Source organism: Coturnix japonica, chromosome 2 (assembly GCF_054131305.1).
Source record: "Coturnix japonica strain WE chromosome 2, WE-NBRP24, whole genome shotgun sequence".
NCBI classification, from domain to species: domain Eukaryota; kingdom Metazoa; phylum Chordata; class Aves; order Galliformes; family Phasianidae; genus Coturnix; species Coturnix japonica.
In genome coordinates, this window is record NC_140664.1 from 102,230,465 (window position 1) to 102,252,721 (window position 22,257).

The window sequence follows — 22,257 nt, forward strand, 5'->3', positions numbered from 1 at the left end:
GTGTGCTTGGGTTAATCCCTACAGGTTATGTGAGGCAGCAGAAAGGGAGGCTTGCATGTTTGCTGTGTGCAATTCCAGTGCCCATCAGATACAGGTTGCATGGAACAGCAGTTCCCATACATCCGTGTTATTGTCTTTGCCAGACAGAAGATTAACTTGCAGAGGGGGAAAGGAAATAACATTTTATAGGTTTTCATTCTTTTCTATGGTTACTTCATCTTCACTACAGGCTTTTCTAAACTTCCTCCTCCATCACACACACAGCTAACAGTAATGCTCACTGTATAGCAGCCTTGCCCGTTAACAGCGTGCATACCAGCACTCTGCACAACTGATGGAGACTCAGTTCTATCTATAGGCTTCAATCTTGCAGTTTTATCCCCAAGACTAAGCTAGGAGAGCAAGATGACCAAGCACTTCCTTGTGATGCTGTGATTCTCCGCATTGCTTGAGGGCGGAATGAAGCAGCGAGGAGGGAGGGACGGCTCCAGCTGAAGGCATTGGATACGCATCATCACCACAGATGTCAGGTGGGTCCTCGGGGGGTTCGGACTGCACACCTCGTGCAAAGACACGCATCTAAACCCTCCATGACTGCAGGAGGAGACAGGGAAAGCCTCCTTGAAGCGGGAACGGCTGAAGGAAGGAGGAAGAGCACCTCCCTTCACTCCGCCCCCGGCTCCCCACATCCGGGTTCCTGTCAGCCGCCGCCGCCCGTTACGCGTCTCGGGGAGGCGGTTGGGCGGGGAAGGGAGGAGTCAGCGAAGATGGCGGCGGTGGGGAGAGACGGTTCCTTCGGTTCTTCCACGGCATCCGGAGCCGCCAACAACGCCAGCGCGGAGCTGAGGGCGGGCGGCGAGGAGGACGATGGGCAGAACCTCTGGTAATCACCCGCCCCGCCCTGCCCTGCCGTGCCGCCGGGCTGCGGGCCGACACGGCCGGCCGGGCGGTGGCTACCGGCCCTGCGGGTGGGCGGGAAGGAGAGGAAGGGAAGGGAAGGGAAGGGGAGCGCTGGGTGTCGGCCCCGCAGCCCCGGCTCAGCCGCGCCTCTCTCCGCCGCAGGTCCTGCATCCTCAGCGAGGTGTCCACGCGCTCCCGTTCCAAGCTGCCCTCGGGGAAGAGCGTCCTGCTGCTGGGTGAGCACCGCGGCCACGAGGAACTGAATGGCTGTGGGCGGGTGGATCTGCGGGCTCCATGCCGCTTCCCTCTCGGCCGGCCCTCCTCTGTATGAGAGCTGCGTGTGGGAGCGTGGTTAAACCCGGAGAGTCATGTGGGCTCTGGGAGCAATGCGGCTCTTTGTAGCCCTGTTGGTCATCCCTTTCTTGAGGGCCCAAGTGTTTTCTCTCATCCTACAGCTGTCTGTGGCTGTGACCCTTCCTGCTCTGAGTGGTGGCTTAAAACTTCCCAGCCAGGGGAATATTGTGCGGGGATTACGGGACTGTCTGGTGAACCTGTTACAGAACTTCTTGCCCTCTGATTTGTTGCTTGTTATATGATGTAACCAAGTAGGCTTTTGAGATTGGAGGTTCTGCTGATGTTAAAGGAAGACTGCGTAATAATTGAGAGCTTTTTATGCGATCCTTTGAAATTAAATTGGATAGCTGTTCTTGGTGGAGTTGGAATGTTTCTTCCTTCCAGTGTTGATCCTTGCCAAGAAGATTACGCTGTCTTTCTCTCTTGGTAGTGTAGTGTATGGAGTACTGCTAATCTTCACTGATCAGCAGTGTGAGTCTGTGCTTCCTTCAGAGCTTGAGGGCATCATAGAATGGTTTCAAACGCTCATTCTGTTTGTTTAACCTTTTGTATAGAGCCACGCTGTTAATTTCTTTATGCAGCGCTTATAGGACGACTAAATCATAGAACCATTAAGGTTGGAAAAGCCCTCTAAGGTCACTTAGTCCAACCACCAATCCACGTCCCTCAGTGCCGCATCCACACAGCTGTGGCACACCTAAGTGTAACACTTCTTTTTAGCTGATACCCCTTTTTTTGGTTGTGTGATTGTCGTCGTTGTTTTCTCTTGTTGTAAGAATTGTACATAATCTCTGCATTCAGTTGGCTGTTTCTTTGCAAGTCAGAGTGAAGCATGTTGCCAGTGGGAAAGGAGAGCTCGTGTGTGTGCTGTACTGGACAGATTGAGGCTGGAGTAGGTGAAGCCTCATCTCTTCAGGCAGTTTCTCAGTTGTCCCAGGTTTTCTTTGTTTTTAAGCTTTCTTCCTTTAAGCAGTTTGTATTCTGGCTTTTTGTTGTTCATAAGGATCACTTCTTGCCGTGACCTTTACCAATTTCTTCACTCTTAGAAAACTTATAAGCAGGAGTTGTCTAGTATGTTTTCACGTACTTTGTGTTAGAGCAGTTACAGTATCAGCAGGTTAATTGTGCTATTTCAGCATTCATTTCTGTCTCTCATCAGTTGTTCTATACTCAAAATTGATGAAATCCAGACTAACTTATAGTCTCATTTCTCCAGAATTGTTTAAGTCTTAATGTGAGGACTTCAAACTTTGGCACTGCATGTGGTATAAAAGCATTTATCTATGATTGTATGTGCTAATAATAGAAATGCAAGCTTTCCTAAACAATTCTGTACAGCAAATATGCCCTGATCCCTAGGCAGTTCTGTCAGAGCAGCTCTAGCCTCCTCATTCAGCTCATTATAGCAATAGGAAACATGCCATCCCTGTTTTCTTAAGGAAATGGGCTTGTCTTGCTGCCAATACTATTTTGAAGACAGCTGATAAGTGTGTAGCTTTTGTTGTTGAGTTTTTCATTCTTTATTTCCCCAAACTCTTTATTCTGCTTCCTTGGACAGTAAAGGCGCTGAGCACAAGAGACTGGTGCTTTTTGTTGAGTGTGGTGATAAAGCTGATGCTTGCTGAGAGCCCTCCTGTTCATTCCATCCTGCGATAGTTGTACCTGAACCAGCGAGCGGGATAGATGAGGGAGCTGAAATGTCACCAGTGCAGGTTATGGATGGAATCCATAGCAGCACAGAATGTGTGAAGGCTTGAATTCAGAGGCCCGAACTAATCATTTATTCAATAAATTGCAGCATGTATTCAAGCAGTAATGTGCAAAGTCATTCTGTGATGCATGAGAAAACATGCTCCCTAGCTTGTAAACCAACTGAATAGCTGCTTTCTAGCAGGCTTTGTGTTTCATGCATTCCGATCTCTGAAGCACAGCACAATCCTTTGCCTGCAATTCTCAGGATGTCAAACCATCCAGTGACACATGCACCCAACTGTGTCTATGTTGCATACTTACACCGCCATTGAATCATTAGGATCTGTGCTTTCTCTGTACTCTACTCTGTAATAAAGGCTGTGAGCAGAGCGGGCAGTCAGTGCTCAGCTGCCTCGAGTGCACATTTTCTTGCTTTGCAGGGCCAGGCCTGTTTGAATCTTTGAGCTCTGCCCTGTCTATTGGTTGTCAGGGTGCTTGACAAGTTCCCACGCTCTACACAGCTAATTTGCAGGTGCACTTTTCCGCATGTACATGTTTACTGTAGAGAACAGGTAAGCAGGACAAACATCTCCTCTTTAATAATTTACAACACTGCATATTTTGATTCTGGATTCCCTTGCTACTAATCACAGAATCACAGAATTATCAAGGTTGGAAAAGACCTAGAAGATCATCTAGTCCAACCATTACCAATACTTCCTGGCTAAATCATATTCATCAACACAACATCCAAACATTTCTTGAACACTCCCATGGTCGGTGACTCCACCACCTCCCTGGGCAGTGCATTCCAATGCCTGACTACCCTTTCTGAGAAGTAATATTTCCTAATGTCCAGCCTGAATCTCCCCTGGCACAGCTTAAAACCATTCTCTCTAGTTCTATCACTGATTACATGAGAGAAGAGGCCAACCCCCAGCTCACTATAACCTCCCTTCAGGAAGTTATAGAGAGCAATAAGGTCATAAGGTATATCCCAAGGAGTTGTTTCAGCTTGTTGCTTTCCTCGAGTGGATTCTTGAACTATAGTGAGCTTCAGCATTACATTTTGAGACAGCAGATTGTTAGGAGACTACAAAAAAATAGTATGAAATCTTATTGCTTAATTTTAATCGTCAGTTTCTTTTTTTTTTTTCTGTTCAAATGTTTGTCAGCTCTGCCTCCATCATTTCACCATTACATCTGATAAAATGTTGCTTATTGATTGTATCTTGTTTATCTTGAATGATTGGTAATTCTCTAGTCTTGCAAGAGTTACCAGGTAACTTCTTTTCTTCCTCTTCCAATCTCAACTTGAAATTCTTCACCTTCTGTGTGATAAGAGCCTTCCAAATGTAAGCCATGTTCTCTTTCAGTCAACAGAGTTAAGGTGCTGAAGTATCCGTTGTTTTGATGGGATATTTACCTAGATAGTGTAGCAGCAAAACAATTAAGTTACTGTTGCAGAATGAAGGTGTGCTTTTGGGAACGTTTTCCCTGCTCTAACTCATTTTCCAAGAGGCCAGAATCATGGAATCACAGAATTGTAGGGGTTGGAAGGGGCCTCTAGAGATCATCGAGTCCAACCCCCCTGCCAAAGCAGGTTCCCTACACCACGTCACACAGGTAGGCGTCCAGGCGGGTCTTGAATATCTCCAGAGAAGGAGACTCCTCCACCTCCCTGTGTAGTGAGCCTTATTTAATCATAACAGCATGGTAAACTGGCATTTTTGAGCTGCATTTATTTTATTTGTCTCTGCGTTGCCAGTGGTGCTGCTGATGCCTGGATCTATCTCAGAAATAGCTCTGAAGGTGATAATGTGGAAGGAATTGTGTTTCTGTTCTCTCCAGGTAGTGATGGGAATACTAATGAAGGCATCCCTTTGATAGTAGCACAGCGTTATTCTCCTTTGGTAGTGAACCTGGGTTCAAATGCAGTAGATGACTTACTGCTGTGTTACAGAGACTTAGTGCTTGTCTTAGAGACGTGCTGCCTGTATTCACTGTAGAAACAGGGGAGACCTTTCAGGGGAGACCTTATAGCTCTCTATAACTTCCTGAAGGGAGGTTGTAGTGAGCTGGGGGTTGGCCTCTTCTCTCATGTGATCAGTGATAGGACCAGAGGGAATGGTTTTAAGCTGTGCCAGGGGAGATTCAGGCTGGACATTAGGAAGTATTACTTCTTGGAAAGGGTAGTCAGGCATTGGAATGCACTGCCCAGGGAGGTGGTGGAGTCACCGACCATGGGAGTGTTCAAAAAACGTTTGGATGTGGTGCTGAGGAATATGATTTAGCTGGGAAGTATTGGTAATGGTTGGACTAGATGATCTTCTAGGTCTTTTCCAACCTTGATAATTCAGTGATTCTGTGAAACAAGTCATACTGCTCTACCTGTTTCCGTAGTCAGCCCATCTGTTCTTGTGTTGCAGGACTTCACTAAAGGATGCTGGAATGGTTGTTTATGTTGTGCTCTATATTCTGCTGTTATGCACAAGTACAGTTAGTGCTCCTCGGAAAAGCTGTTTAATTTCTTAGTGCCACAGTCAAACAAAGCAGATGATGTGTGAGGAAAGAGATGTTTTCACTGGGGTAAAACAAAGCTTTTCGTCTAACAATTGAAATCTAATTTGGTGGCGACTTATCTGACGACTTAATACGACCTACTGACTGTGAACTTGCATGTTGTTTTGAGGAATTCTGGAGAAGAATCTCGTCAGCATAATTAATTTTGTTCTTCCATCCTCTGAAAGGAAACTAAACTGGGCCTACCCTGATTAGTTTGGTTTTGCTCCGCAGAAGGCATCCTTCAATGAGTGTACTATGTGTAAACAAGTCTCTTTCACTGATTGATGTGAGGCTGTGCAAAAGGCAGCTATTGGCCTGTGCTTGAGAAGTGTTTTATCTGGAAAATAGCTGTAGAGCGCATGCCCTTGACTGTAGTGGGAAGGCTGTTGTGTCTCCACTCCGCTGGATTAGGGCTGGGAGGTTCCACGCTGCATAGAATAGACATCAGTGAGATTCTGGGAAAGCTGCTTTGCCCTTGATAACTCAGTTTCAAGTTCCATCAAGAAACCTTTGGCATTATGGCTACACACACAGCTATTCAGCAAATCAGTGGCTTTTCAAGCTATTGCCAGGGGAAAAATGAAAGAGGGGGTAAACCAACAATAGTGATGAAACAAACGTTTTGCATTTTGTTTTGATGATTTGAACACATTTGGTATTTTACAGTGGAGAAGATTTACGTAAGTGCAAACTAATGAATTATACTCAGTGCAGTTCTGTGTGCTGTAAGAAATAAATGAATGTCTGCCTTGTTCTAAGACAAGTGATAATCTGCTTCTCTTTTCGGTTCCTAAACTGAAAGCGAAGTGAAAGTATGAGTAGTAAATATGGATAATTATCAATGTTTAATGGAACAGATGTTCTGTAACCTAAATTGCCTCAGGTTATTGGGGCTGGACAGCACCCAAACAACAGGGAGCGGGGCAGGGTTTTGTAGCATCCTGCCTTGCTGCTCCTGGCCAGGGCTGCTTGAGTGTTTTGTCTGGGAACGAAGGAGCAGCGTGGGCATGGAAGTGAGATGGCTTTTGTTGAGCTGAATGCAAGGCTCTCCTTTTGCTTAACAAGATGCTGAAATACCGTGTAAGCAGATTGCTTTGATTGCTTCCTAGCTCGGCTTCCGGAAAAATTAAATCTATTGTCTCTCATGTTTGTATTCAGCTTTAGTGTACAGCACTGCTTGCTGGCAAGCATTGCTAAACAGAAGCTAAACATACCTCATGGTATGATTAATGTACAAGTGCAGCTTGATGTAGTGGGGAGTTCTAGTTCTTTAAGATTTATCTTAGAAAAGGAGGGGTTGGGGTTACTTACAAAGCTGGATGCAAAATCTTACATTTGCATCTTGAGTTTTATTCTGCCTTGAAGTTCTGGAGCAAGAATCGCGTGTCAGAAATGTTTTGCTCTGTGAGCTTATGTGTGGAAATTTGATTATCGCATCTTTTGAAATAAAGAAGCCAAAGGATTTTCTGCCTCCAGATTTTGGAGGGAAGAGGGGTATGATGATCACTCTTCCTGGAGGTGCGTAATAACACTTTGTCTTGCACAGTGTTTCAGTAGAGCTTCAGGTAAAATGAAGCACCTTATTTCATAACGTGAACAGGCAGTAAAGTTTAAGACCTAGGGATATGAACAGTCCCTTTGGTTTGAAAGTAAGTCCCACTGCTTTTTCATGTACTTCAGGGTTACCCAGAGACAGTGACAAAACAATATTAAGTACGTTAGGGTTCAGAATGTCAAATGCTCCAGGTGTGTGTGTATCCATATGTTCGTATTTGGAAACAAAAGACTATATGCATGCTTTTATGGATGTGCCTGGCAGTACCTGCACTAATTGCATCACGGTGCTGTCTCTTACCCCTCAAACTTAAAATAACCAACAGACTTCCATCTCCTCACCAATATTTTCCTTGTCCTCTGGTGGAGGAAAGCTTCAGTATATATACTAAAGGCATTACAGTAAAAGATTTGAGTTTTCTCCATGTTTTCCATTTCTCCATTTGAGCCTTTCTCCTTGTGTCTTTTGGCTTCCTTTATGACAGCTGCAAATCTCACTATTCTTTTCATTTACCCAACTCATTAAAGAAATGTTTGGAACTTCTCATGACCACAGATATTTCTTAGATTCATGTTGCAGGCAATTTTGCTGAAGGTGCTGAACTTTCCCAGTGCAAGTAAGCTGTAAACTTTGTTACCACATACCTGAAACCAAGTAGAAAGCAAGAGAACTCAGCTGGAGCTCAGCTAGTGTGAGCAACCTGGGAAGTGGCAAACAGCAATCCTCTTCAAATGGAAGAAGTACTGTTTTGTCTTGGCACAAATGAACCAAAGCCACCTAGTTTTGTGCTTTTTTTTTTCTTTCTTTTTTTTTTTTATTTCTTCCTTTTTCACAGAATCACAGAATTATCAAGGTTGGAAAAGACCTAGAAGATCATCTAGTCCAACCATTACCAATACTTCCCAGCTCAATCATATTCATCAACACAACATCCAAACGTTTCTTGAACACTCCCATGGTCGGTGACTCCACCACCTCCCTGGGCAGTGCATTCCAATGCCTGACTACCCTTTCTGAGAAGTAATATTTCCTAATGTTCAACCTGAATCTCCCCTGACACAACTTAAAACCTCTAGTTCTGTCACCGATTACACGAGAGAAGAGGCCAACCCCCAGCTCACTACAACCTCCCTTCAGGAAGTTATAGAGAGCTATAAGGTCTCTATAGGTCTCCCCTGAGCCTCCTCTTCTCCAGGTTTTTAATTTAAACTTTGTTCGATACAGAAAACTTTGGATATAGTAACAGCACCTTTTTGCAGCGGACCTTGCCAGTGTGACAGCTCAATTGAGTCTCCTGTTATTTGTAGATGACAAGTTCAAGAAGTTGCAGTACTTTGGTGAAGGTAGGGGAAGATGTAATTCATCTGTAATGAAGAGTCTTGAACTGTTCTTGAACTTCTCAGACAGCATTTCTTATTTAAGAGAATATTCATACAAGAAAAAGTTTGTGTGAATAGAAGCTCGCTGTGCTTTCCAGCATTTAATTATATAATTAAAATAATTAATTAAATTATAATGTAATTATATAATTAATTTCTGTTTCTGTGGTCTTGTTAATCCAGGTGTAATATTCATCTAGAGGATGATGGCCAAGTTCCTCTAAAGGGAAAATTCATCCTTATACATAACAATGAAAATTATTGCCCTTGCACTTCTTGCTTTTTTATGTAGTGCTTATACTTTTACTGTATTGTTGAGACTTGAGACTTGTTCTTTACATTAAAGACCATGACAGGCATAAAGCTGATGAGGTGTTTGGGAACCTGTTATTAATTTTGACTTTGTGACCTGCTCTGGGAAGTTACTAATCTCTGTCTTCACTAGCTCTTATCATAGAATCAGAATCCTTAGAGTTGGAAGGAACCTTTAAAAGCCATCTAGCCCAACTCGCCTGCAGTGAACAGGGGCACCACAGCTGGGTCAGGTTGCCCAGGGCCTGATCCAGCCTCACCTTGAAAGTCAGTGGGGCTGGGGCATCTACCATGTCACTATGGAACCTGTGCCAGTGCCTCACTGCCCTCCCTGAAAAATACTTTTTCATTCTATCTAACCTAGTTCTCCCCTCTTTAAGCTTGAAACCATTTCCCCTTATCCTATCACCATAGACCCATCTAAAGAGTTTGTCCCCTTCTTTCCAGTAGCTCCCCTTTAGATATTGAAAGGCTGCTCTCACGTCACCTTGGAATTTCCTCCAGGCTGAACAGCTCCAGCTCTCTCAGCCTGTCAGATGTGTTCACTGCTTTAGCAAATTAGAGAAGCAGATCTGATCTATGTCCAGATGTACTTAGGTTACTCTTTTGGACTAGAAACATGCTGCATGAAGTTTTCCAGCTCTAGGACATGTACTAAGAAGATTTTCAAGAAGAGTCTTTGGCAGCAGTTGAGCAGTTATAGTGTGCTTATGGTGTAAGGTTCACTGGCAATCTGAGGTCCTTTTCGAGGGGAGGGGATAATTCGGCATTAAGAGTGGGATCAATGGATCTGGACTGCAGGCTGTGTCACAATGTACCACAATAGTTTCCTGTTTTCCATCTCCTTTAAAGCTTCTTCAGAACTGTGGAAAAGATTCAAAGAAACCAACTCTCCAAGTAATAAGGAAACAGTTTTGCCCTATTCAGCCTGGTGTTCTGCCCCGTTTGACTGGGGAGAATTGTCAGTGGTGTGTTTTTTGGTTGTGTGACGAACTCACTCTCACGTGGACCTACTTCAGAAAGACTTTGTTACCGCTTTGGTTACACGTGAAAGACTGAAATTGTTTCAAGTGTTAAGTTAGCTTGTAAAATACATATAAAAAGCTTATTCAAAAAGGATAGGTACTGTCGTAACTGCCCTTATAACTAATTAGAGATGAGGCTTAAGATGAAGCACGCACTTCAAACAGACGGATGAACTGGGCAAAGCCCTCTATACTTTGAAAATGTATTGAGCTCCGTTGTCTTGTTAAGAAATGATTCCTTCTTGCCACAAATGACTTTCAGATGCAGCTGAGTTTAAAGATTGAGCCTTATCTAATTTCTGTCTCTCCAGGTGAAGATGGAGCAGGTAAAACTAGCTTAATAGGAAAAATTCAAGGAATCGAGGAATACAAAAAAGGAAGAGGCATGGAGTATTTGTATTTAAATGTGCATGATGAAGATCGAGATGGTAAGTTTCTAATAACATTTTAAACCAAAGTAGTGGTTCAATATTGTGATGTTTAGAATGAGGATGGGTATAGGTCAGTTCAGCCCACAAACAATTTGTTATAATGAGGTTTCTCATTCTAATCTTCATATATAGCATGAGTGACTAGGCATGAGGAGAGAAACCACTTAAACGGCTGAAAAGGCCAGAAGAAAAGCAATCTTTTGCAACATTCTGAATGGATGGTAGGCAAAAGTGTGCTTGTCAAATCTAGAGGAAAAGGTGTTTAAGACTCACACTACAGACATCTACACCTGTGGAATGCTTAATTCCACACTGTTGCTTAAATTGAGGGGGAGAGGGCAAGGGAAAGGAATCTGCTGACTGTTTATGCGCTGTATTATAGAATAACCTGGGTTGGAAGGACCTTTAAATGCCAGTGAGATCCAATGCCCCTGCCCTGGTCAGGGATGCCTCCCACTAGGCCAGTCTGTCCAGAGCCCCATCCAGCCTGGCCTTCAACACCTCCAGGGATACGGCATCCCTGGATACTCTGGGCAACCTCTTCCATTGCCTCATCAGACTCTGAGTGAAGAATTTCTTCCTAACATGTAACCTGAATCTCTCCTTTTTAGTTTAAATTTTGCTGGGGTGTGTGTGTGTGTTAAGCTGACTGATGAAAACATATTTCTTTATTTTCTTGACTTGTATTTTACTCGCCTAATGAAAACGTCATAGTTATTATGGAGTGGACAGTTGCAAGTGAATCTCAAAATGTTTCTTCTTTTGTTATAGACCAAACAAGATGCAATGTATGGATTTTGGATGGTGACCTGTATCACAAAGGTCTTCTTAAATTTGCAATGGAGTCAAACTCACTAAAGGACACTCTAGTTATGTTGGTAGTTGACATGTCAAGGCCTTGGACTGCAATGGATTCTTTGCAAAAATGGGCAAGTGTTGTAAGAGAACGCATTGACAAGTTAAAAATTCCTCCCGAAGAAATGAAAGAAATGGAGCAAAAGCGTGAGTATCCCACAGATATTCAGGAATCCACTGAAATCTAATATGCTTAATGCTTTCTGCACAACTTCATATCTCCACTGCAGTCTTTTTCTCTGTTGTAAAGTTGGCTTAAAATTAGGAGATCCAGATTAAGAAAGGATAAATCAAGGTTGGTTGAATTTAGTCTTGATTCCTAGAGATTTTTCTAGATAAGATTTATCAAACGAAAGAAACATCATGGCTTTCTATTTCATATTTGATTATTCTGAAGGCAGGTGTTGACCTTTTACACTGCACCAGTCTTTTACTTGTTCCTGTCATCAGTCAGGTCAGATAAATTGAGTCTTTTCTCTGCTTAACGGAAGTGTGAATGTTGAAAATATTCAGGATGCTTTCACACACAGTAACATTTAGGCCCTTTCTGCTTGAGGAGTTATTCTTGACATGAGTGCAGCTGTGTGTGTTTTGATTTGGGATGGCTTTTTTTTGGGCATAAATATGCTCTATCACTTTCATACCTTTTTAACTTAAATATGCAGAACACAGGATTACTGCAGAATTCCTTGAACTACCTGACTGAACTTGCTAGTGCCGTTTGGGCAGCCATTGTATTTCATTTGGGGTACTAAATCATGAACCTTGGCCCATCACCTCTCAGAATCACTCCAGGAAGTGACCCTTTGGGAAGGCTGTGTGTCAAGATCAAATAGTGGGATAAAAACTTGATTTATTGAAGTCTGAAGTTGGAGTCTTGCTGGAGTTTTGTCTATATATTTCTGTTCTATTCCTGTACCAGCTTCATTGCTCAGGAAAGGCTCCCGTGAGCTGATCTAATGGTACTGAAATCTACCATGTTTGGACTCTTCTGGAGGCTTCTTGCTGTGTCTTCTAGTTTAAGCACTCAAACTCTACTCAGAGGTGGACTCTCAGGGAATGGAGACTGGTTTGGGAAGGCACTGGGGGGATGCAGCAGCTGTGTGTGAAGGGCTCTGGCAGCTCTTCCTGTTACTGAATTCAGCTGTGTCCAATGAAACCTCATAGCCTGATCACTGTAACTGTGTCTCTAAAAGAGACCTGAGATTATATTCCAAAGTCTCTGAGTTGATACAGTATGTTAATCTTTTCTCTTCCTTTGAGTATCCTGGTGTGAGCTCAGGATTAAAAATGCAATCAGTTTTGGAGGCTCTCAGACCAGACTGAAGGAGCAGCGTTGCCTTAATAAGAACCTCAATCAACTGCGGAAGTAGAGATGATAATCTGTATGTGTTCTTCTTTTTATTCTGAATTCTGGGCAAAAGAGCCTGAATAATTTCAGCCCAGTGCACCTTTATCCTGGGTGCTGGATAAGTCATTGTTTTGTTAATTCACCCAGTGCTTTTACAGGTAGGAACTCAGGGCTTAAATCAGTTTAGAAAAGGTGAGAATGGATAAAGGCAAATCAGGAAAAGCAGTGAGGAAGCAGTGGAGTAGTGAGCTGCTGGTGTGTGTGATTCAGCTATGTGATTCAGCTAAGTCATCTTGCTGCCTGGATTTTTAGCTGAATCAGGCAGTGCTGCTCATGGAAAAGTAATGGAGGTGGTTTGGGATAGAATCCTTTTTGTGCTGGGTGAAATCAGACACTTGATGTGAAAGGTACAAACATCTGATGCCTGATACTGCATCCCTGGTGGGAAGAACATTAAGTGACCTTGTAATTAGAGCTTGGGCATTTGCATCAGAACTTAACAAAAGTTACACTTATAACCTTGTCTTTTTTTTTCCTTCTAATTCTTGTTGGACTCTGACTTGCCTTCCTTGCTAAACATTAAAGTAGTATCAGATCTGTTGTAAAATCATGCCAGATATTTCACATATTGCTACTTAATAATCTAGTTAATAACTAATGCTTTTTTTTGTTTATTACTAGTATAGTTACGTGGTGCAGAGAAGTGTGGGCAGGGGACTTTTAGGTCAGACCTGCTAAATGATATCTGTAAGGTTTGCTGCTGTTTGTGCTAACAGATTTTCATTAATTTCATCAAGAACAATGCAAGGGAACTTGTTTTTTTAGGAGATTTATCAAGCATTGTTAGTTAACTGCCTAGTGGCTCTTCCACAGTGCTAAAAATCAAAATGGGTTAATGTTGTCCCCGTGGACACTTAGAACTGGCCATGTTCTTCTACCTGTGCAAATCATATTATCAAATAAATGAGTGGTGCTTGCTGTATGTTCAATTCTTTCAACCTACAGCAGCAGAAGTACTATAGTACCGTCAACAATACTAGAGATCAATGGCAGTGGAAATCAATGTCGAAGTACTAAAGTAGATGATGTTTTAATATGACTTTTTTTCCTTTCAGTGGTAAGAGACTTCCAGGAATATGTAGAACCAGGAGAGGATTTTCCAGCTTCTCCACAGAGAAGAAATACTTCATTACAGGACGACAAAGATGACAGTGTGATTTTACCCCTGGGTGCAGATACACTAACATGTAACTTAGGCATTCCAGTAGTAGTAGTTTGTACAAAGGTTTGTTTCACATTTTAGGATTTTGTATGTTTTATTAAGGGGATGCTGTAAATTGTGGATTTGAGGTGGGAAACTCATGGTTCTAATTTCATTCTGAACACACTGGGTAAGAATTCTCATAAACAGGTTTTATGTTGAAGGTTGGGAATCTTCTGGAAGCCCTATTTGCATGTTAATTTGGGTGTAGTGATGTTACCAGTTTTCAGGGAGTTGAGAAACACCTCAGTCCTGGTTTTGCTCTCAGAAATGAGCTAGTCAGTAAGCAACCAAAATTCCCTTTAATTTACACAGCTATTCTATATTCTGCAAACAATGGGTTGGATTTTTAAATACTTCTGGGTTTTGGTGTGTTTTTTTTTGTTTTTTTTTTTATGGGAAGGCAAATAAGCTTCAGGCTGCTTGCTGCTAGAGCGCTGCTCTGCTAACATTGCTCAGTTCTTGGGGTGTTTCTTTGACCTGATTTGGTTTCTATGAAATACTTCACACTTTCGGTCTAGAGCAAAAGTAGTGTGCTTCTCGTGTTTTGTTTTATTCCCCCATGGCTTTTCAGTTCTCATTGGCATTAAGCATACTGCATCTGCAGCCTCTGCTGGCCCACAGTGAAAGAATAAACCTTTTGATGCGTATGCTGTTACTCCTAAAGGAGGCTGACCCTCTCATTTGAAAAGCACTGGTGTTGTTTTTATTTCAGCTCCTGGTTCTTCATTATTCTTCCCTCGCCACAACCATTCTTTTTTCCTTCTCATCTCCACGCTTCTTGCTTTGGTTTACCTTTGCAATGGGTTAGCAAGTAGCCAGACAAAAAGACTGTGCCCTGCACTAGCACAGAGTGTAAAAGCAATGGCTGTATTCAATGGATCGGTGTTCAATAGAGATGTTGATTTATCGCATAATGTGGTTGCAGTTGGGAAGAGAATGGAAAATGGCAAACATTTTAACTCCCAATTTAACGTAGCCCACACTACGTGCATGCCAAGATGCATATTTCTTTTAAAAAGGATTTTATGTTTCTAAACAATCTCAGGAGGTTTTTGTTTTTTTCACTTTGCCACCTATGGCGCAGTTGCAAACAGGAGGTGCAGCAGCGCTACTGTTTGAACAGATATCTGGAAGTGGTTTTTATTATATTATTAAATATTAATTGTGTGCTTGTTTTAACAGTGCGATGCCATCAGTGTTCTGGAAAAAGAGCATGACTACAGAGATGAACACTTCGACTTCATTCAGTCACATATCAGACGGTTTTGCTTACAGTGTATCCTTAAACACGTCATAAGGGCAATAAGAACTCAAAGCTTGACATTAATTATGGTCAGCTTAAAAGAATACTTGCATCTCTACAAAACTGTACACAACTCCTTCTTTGTGGCTGGATGTCTGCTTTTGTTATTCCCTACGTAAAATGCTGGGTTAAATAGTTCTTCATTCCGTTGAATAATTTCAATTAATTCATTAGAGATATGCAAGAGTCTGGCATGTCCCCTTACTTTTAATTTCTTTCCTTGCCATTTCCATATTGAAGAATCAGTTCCTAAATCAGCTCCCTAAAATAACAAGATGATTCATTTTAGCATGGAACCATTTCAGATGCCCATAAGGTGTTATTCTTTTTGACTGAATATCTGTTGTCTTCAGTGTTTGGTAATCCCACAGGATAAGATGATGAGGGAAGAAAGGAAATACAAGTTGCTGTGGGAAAGATCCCCTGGCTTTTCTGTTAGCAGGCACAACATACACAAACTGTCACTATGCTACATATAAAATGTTGTTTAGGTAGCTAGGTGTGCCTTCACTGTGTCATCATAGCATGTGCTGTAGTAAGTGGAAGTCTAAATACTACTGGAGAGACAGCAATTAAGTTGAGAGGTCGTTCACAACCATGGGATCTCATTAAAGTGCTGCGATGGCACCTACTTTGGATCCTGTTTTTCAAAATGGAGTAATTGCAGTAAGTTCTGTAGATGAAGAAAAAGAATATGAAAGATTAGTAGGAATTAGTCCATGTAATTGCCATATGCAACTTAGAACTCTGTGCTGAATGTTGCTGAATGGGAATCAGATCTTGTTAGATGACTCTTTCAGAATTTGAATTTCATCTGTGTAGAAAAACTGGTCAGGGTTTGGGGCATTTTTATTATATCAAAGTGAAAACTACTTGAAACATTCCTTGCTGCTCTTATTAATCCTGTGTGTAAATAATCTTCCTTTGATACTGAAACATTCGGGAATAATAATCACTCCTTTTAGTACTAACATAGAGCACAACTCCTTTACCTTCCTTTCAAAGGAGATCACTCTGTAATATAAGAGCTTGATTCCCAAATTAAAAAACCCAGCTGGGAAAGTGAAAGACCTTTTGTATTCTTGGAGCTACTGGTGTTAGTGCTGTAGTATCTGTGTCACATCTCTGCATAGTCCTGCAGGATGGGACAATGATGAGATAAGGGTATGGCATGGAAGTTTTCATTCGCTGAAAGCAAAAGCGGTTTAAAAGACATCATAGCGAAGCTGTTGGTACTGTGGGCTTTGAAAGTGAGAAGAGCCTTTAGTCAAAAAGCAATGGATGAGTTGCCCTAAAACGTATGTATTTCTTCACTAGGAGAGTGGTTAGGCCCTAGAACAGGCTGCCCAGGGAGGTTGTGGATGCCCCGTCCTTGGAGGTGTTCAAGACCAGGTTGGACGGGGCCCTGGGCAACCTGATCTAGTAAATGTGTATGTTTGGTGGCCCTGCCAGGCAGGGGGGTTGAAACTACATGATCCTTGAGGTCCCTTCCAACCCGGGTCATTCTGTGATTCTGTGATTCTGTATGCAGGAAGAGAGACTTCAATTCTTAAATAGCTTATTTCAAAAAATAGCATTGGAAATTGTTTGGCCTATTTGCTTTTGGTATTCTGCCTCAATGTTTCAGAGGAGATAACCTTTAAAACAACAAAAGCAGGTCATTTCCATATTTCTTACCACTAAAATGGAGTTTTCTTTAACAAGCTTACTCAGATGGGGCCGCGCTTATTTACACTTCGGTAAAGGAGAACAAAAACATTGATTTAGTCTATAAATATCTAGTCCATAAGTTGTACGGGTTTCCTTTCAATGTTCCAGCTGTTGTTGTGGAAAAAGACGCAGTATTTATGTAAGTTCTCTGTGTTATTGTGTGTATATGACCACAACATACATTTGTGCGGGATTGCAGAGCCTTTTTTGTCCTGTGTTTTTGAAAGATGAGTGTGACAGTCTGATGAGGTGGGGGATTTGGAGAGGCAAGTGGGCTGAGATAACAAATAGTCACTGCCTCAAAGAGGAATGATAAACAAGGAGGTATTTCCTTTCTGTTATGGTAAACCAGTCTCTGTCTGTAGCTACCTGTACTGGTCAATAACCCCCTTGCACAGAAGAAAGGAAATGATGACAACTTTCTGAGCTTTCAGTTCTGTGTAAATGAGAATAACCTGAAGTAATGATGGAATTTAAAGCCAAATGATCCTTCTTTCTAGTCCTGCAGGTTGGGATAACGACAAGAAGATTGGCATCTTGCACGAGAACTTTCAAACACTAAAAGCAGAAGACAGTTTTGAAGACAGCATAAGAAAACCACCGGTCAGAAAGGTACAATGAGATGTTTTAGAAATGAAATACGTTTTGCTAATAATTTTGGCAGCTTATTATTTGCTTGTCTCCCCGTCAGCTGTTGGAGCTTTGCTTCCAGGACTGTGATAGACTTGTTTTTGCTTATTTTGTCTTTTCATTTTGTTCTCGGTGTTTTCTTAGTGTTTTGTGTAGCTGCTTTTTGGTGACTTACTGTGTAGACCTGGGATGGAAGATGTTTCTGTTTCTTACACCACTTCATCCTAGTGCAAATGTTACTGAAAGTAACACCGAGCTTAGGCCAGGATAAGGTGACAACACCAGTGGGAGAGTGTGCATCTGTGAACAGATACAACATAAAGCATAGGATATTCAGTATTCCTGCAGATCCTGATTTTTTTCTTTTCTGTTGCAGTTTGTTCATGAGAAAGAAATTGTTGCAGAAGATGACCAGGTGTTTCTTATGAAGCTGCAGGTAATGTTCTGTCTATGAAACAAACAGCTGATGTTTTATCTAACAGGATTCTTCAGAGAAAAAAAAAGTTTGGTAATATCTAATAATACATGGGCTTATTGTTGGTTGGTTTTCTTTTTTGCAGTCGCAACTGGCGAAACAGCCACCTACTGCTGCAGGACGGCCAGTGGTGAGTAGTAACAAGTATTTCTGATGCCATCACCTGTATTTGAGGGCTGTTTGTTTCTTAACTGCACGATCAAATAGTTTTGATCAGTTTATTTGTGTAAACTACGTAGTGTTTAAAGCCTATTTCTCACGCTGCTCTAAAAGGATGACACTTCTTTACAGCTAGGCATGACAACTTGTATTGGCAGCAAGGGCTAAATGCCGTGGCTTTACTTCTTATGTGTTAGAGTGCATCTAAGCAGTTACTTGACTACCCTTTCCATCCCAAGAGTGTGCCAGGGAGCAAACTGTATGTAAGCTGAATTGCTTTGGTGAGTTTTGTATCCAAAATTTGGTGCTGTCACTCTAGGAATATACATATGGTTAAGTGAGAATTATAATGTCTAATTCAAAATAACTGGAAAGTAAGAAGCTTCACAGAGAGCCTGCAAATTTTTAGAGATGACTTCAACTTTTGTTAGATGAACGGCAATTTTACACAATCACACGTTATCACTGAAGGACTGAGGACTGTTTTGGGGGGCTTATTTTGTTGGAGTTTTTTTGTCCATTTCTTTGCTTTTTTTCCTTGGACTGCCTTTAATCCTTCCTATATATTTGTTGCCACGTGGTGTTGGCTTTCCAAGAAGCTGATTTTAGGTCCTCTACAATCTCATCGGTGCAGTTTTCACTGTGGCCAGAGGAGCTATAAAATAACAGCTTCACCTTTCTCACTGAGGTGCCTGGGGGGCAAGCTTCGGTAGTGCTTCGGTTGCACTGAAGTTAATATTTGTAATAACGTCATAAGTGTGGAAAAAAAACACGTAAACAAAATCCTGCCTCATTTCAGTTGTGAGGGGAACTACGTTATTAAAAAAGAAGTAGAACTGAGAAGCGGATGCTTAATTTCACATGCAATTACAGCTCACGATTCGATTCTTTGGAAGAGCTCTTTTAATTTTCTCCTCTTTCTTTGCACAGGATGCCTCGCCAAGAGTTCCTGGAGGATCTCCTAGGACACCAAATAGATCTGTGACATCCAATGTCGCCAGCGTTACACCTATCCCTGCTGGGTCCAAAAAAATTGATCCCAACATGAAAGGTACCTTTGTCTTTATGGGGACAAAAATTAACTTGGGGAAGTGCCTTTCTTCAATGCGCTTTTTTAGCATAACCGAAAGATTGAATCGCTATTTCTCTGGATTATGTTTGGATGGCTTTTTGTTTTTTTGTCTCCTCTCCCATTCCTGCCTCCTTGTAGCTGGAGCTACCAGTGAGGGAGTCCTGGCGAACTTCTTCAATAGTCTGTTGAGTAAGAAAACTGGTTCCCCTGGTGGCCCCGGTGGTGTTGGTGGCAGTCCTGGAGGTGGCAGCGCTGGAGGTACCGGCAGCAATCTGCCACCATCAGCAAAAAAGTCAGGTATGCTAAAAAGATCAGCTCATAAGTTAGAGCGAGTTGTGCATCGTTCAGTGTTGTTTATTGGAAGTGTGAACACTGCTACTTTTAACTGTATGCTTCATTGGATATGGCTTTTTATTGCCACAGTGATTCAGTATTGCCCGCCCTTGCTATGGCTCGTAGAATCAAAGCAAGCCTTCCCTTGTAGCTGTTTAAGCAGCTCATGCCATAAGCCATTTCAATAGTATTCAGATACATTGGGACTTCATTTCAAAGTGATGCATATCTGTATCATCAGTGTTAAAATGACTTCAATACTTTTAAACTTATTAATATTTTTTTAAACTTCATTTTGCCAGTGGTACAGCTCTGATTTGATGAAGGTTTAATGGAGTCACTTCAGCAGTCAATCAATCAGTTTAGTATTTTCTTTTGACAGCATGTTTAGCATTCATCAGAAATGTCTGATGGTGATTCCTTTAAAGCTAGATGCATGCAAGACCAGAGTATAGGAGTTAGTGAAGGGGAGTGAGGGCCAAGTTTAAATGTGAGTGTATCAATGTGCTATCCCAAGTTATGGAGGTGGTAAGCAGAGGTGAGGAGAGTGATGGGTTTGCACACACACCTTGAGCAGCAGTGTCAACTTAAGCTGACCAAGTTTGTGGAACAGACTTTGGTCTGTGGTAAAACTCCTGATTTCTATTCAGAATTAAATACAGCTGGTGCAGCAAATCCTACAGAAGTATTCATGATTTGTAGAAAACAGAGAAGTGTATTTTCTAGGCTTTAACTCTTCATATGCCTACAACTATATATAGTTATGGAAGTCACTTTGAGAAATCTGGAATACAGGATGTGAGTGTATTTCTTTGTGTCCTTTGCTGTTGATTATTGGCCTTAGGCCTTTGCTGCGTGCTTTGGGTTGCAGAGTAACATTTCTAGGATTCACCTGAAGCAAGAACAGGTTGGTTTTTTTTCTTTGGCTTTTTTTGTTTGGCAGATTTGCAGCTGCTTCTTGAGAACTGAAGATACAAAATGGTTTCATTCCCATCACTGAGGGCCGTGCGTTTCTTTTGTAGGTCAGAAGCCAGTTTTAACAGATGTTCAGGCAGAACTGGACAGAATCTCACGAAAACCCGACATGGTTTCTCCTACATCACCTACGTCTCCCACAGAAGGCGAAGCATCTTGAAGACACCAAATAAAACCAATTGTTCAGTTTTCTGGGGTAATTCAAACTTGCCTCTGCCTCTTCCTTCAGTAACTGGAACTAAAGAACTGAAACATCGTTTCAGAACACAAACAGTTTGTCTGTCTTTCTTTCATGTGTTGCCCAACTTTACAAAAGGGAGCTGTACAGGTGAAAAACGGTATCACATCACATAGGGCTACTGTTCACAGTGCAAGAATGGTAGATAAATTTCTGGGTTTTGTTGATAAGTCGGTGTAATTCTGTGCAACTGGCGAGTATGTTCACTTACAGATAAAGGTTGCTTAGAGCAGGAGGCTGATGCACACCGCAGGCACTTAATTTATATTGATTTCCCAACTCATTAGTTGATTTCAGTACCCTCTTAAGTAGAGTGTAAACTTCTAAAGGAGAGAACTACTACTAGTTGTTGGAAAGTCAAATCACTTGCACAAAACTGTAACGACAAACTCCAAATATACTTGAATGCTTGATTTGGAGCATGTTTGCAAACCTGTTTGATCTCCCCTGAGATCTATACGGCATTCAAAAACCCACACGAAAGTTTCATTCCAGACTAAGACTTTAAATTAGTGGCCGGTTTTTTGGTTGTTTTCTTTGATTAATTTCAGACACTGAATAAAAGATGTATAAAGAAAAAGCAGAGGTTAAATGTACAGATTATCAGTATCCAGATTTGTCTATATATATATGGCTCAGCCTTAATGTCCCCCACTATGTTTCCCATATTAATTTATGGTTTAAGATTGGTCATCGAAACTGTAATCAGTTAATAAAGTGTTCTCTGCATTCAAATTTCAGTAACTTTCATTGAAGCCATGGTGTTCTTTGTTTACAGCTACATTTGAGGATGTGATGTCAAACATCTTAAAATACACTTCATGCTGTACCTCTCTTTGAATAGCATCGCTGGGAGAGATTTAGACTTCCTTGCAGCACTGTTTCTGGGAGGAACTGTATAAAAGTCTGCTGTGTTTGCTGCTAGGAGTAAAACCAGCTTCTCAGGCTCATGTGGATTCTGCTGCAAGCACAATAATGACACCAAGAATCCTGCTGACGACTCCAGTGTGTTAGAATGGCCTGGGTTGGAAAGGTCCATAAAGATCATCAAGTGTTGCATTGGACAGCTCACCAAGGTCAGGGCTTCAGCTTTCAGTACGCAAATGCTGAGCATCCCTTCTCTGTTCTGTTTTAAGCTTATGGTTTTTACCTGCTGATAGTCACACACTAAGTGTAAAAAATACATCCAAATCTAGTAATTACCAAGTAACTTCAATGGGTTTAAGGTTTTGTGTTGGGACTTTTGTTTGTTTAGTTTTATTTGTTTTGGATTTTTAAATAAAGCCTTAATTTCTCCAGCTTATTTAGGAAGCTTCTAAAGGCTCCAGATGAAGGAGTACATCGTCTGTATTTTGAATGTGATACAAGTCATCTTAAGTTCCAAATTAGGTTCGCTCCCTATGGAAAAGACTGCAACCCAACAGACTGGTACTTACTTCTCAGCTGTGTAACTAGAACTTGGTGCTGTTATTCCATCTAGAATTAAGATCACTGCAAATCTCACATGCCTGCAATTTAGAGCATGGAAGAGCAATGATGAATAAGGAGGAGGGATCCTTTCCAAGCATCCTTTCATTCCTTTCACCAACAGGTGGCTTTGGTGCCTGAAAGAAGTGGAAGTAGCCCTCTGCCACTGAGCCTTGCTTTGCACGCTGCTTCTGCTAAATTCCACTTTCTTC

General features: G+C 41.8%; 1 protein-coding gene across 1 annotated transcript; it reads left to right on the forward strand.

The window, feature by feature from the left end:
• The first annotated feature begins 744 nt into the window (after nucleotides 1-744).
• On the forward strand, nucleotides 745-21,318 carry DYNC1LI1 (dynein cytoplasmic 1 light intermediate chain 1). Its single transcript, XM_015853960.2, has 13 exons — nucleotides 745-883; nucleotides 1,063-1,136; nucleotides 10,094-10,210; nucleotides 10,985-11,215; nucleotides 13,535-13,704; nucleotides 14,866-14,959; nucleotides 16,700-16,835; nucleotides 17,197-17,308; nucleotides 17,703-17,762; nucleotides 17,887-17,931; nucleotides 18,891-19,011; nucleotides 19,171-19,329; nucleotides 20,388-21,318. The coding sequence occupies exons 1-13, from the start codon at nucleotides 768-770 to the stop codon at nucleotides 20,498-20,500; spliced, it is 1,548 nt and encodes a 515-aa protein (XP_015709446.1). The 5' UTR covers nucleotides 745-767; the 3' UTR covers nucleotides 20,501-21,318.
• The last annotated feature ends 939 nt before the right edge of the window (nucleotides 21,319-22,257 follow it).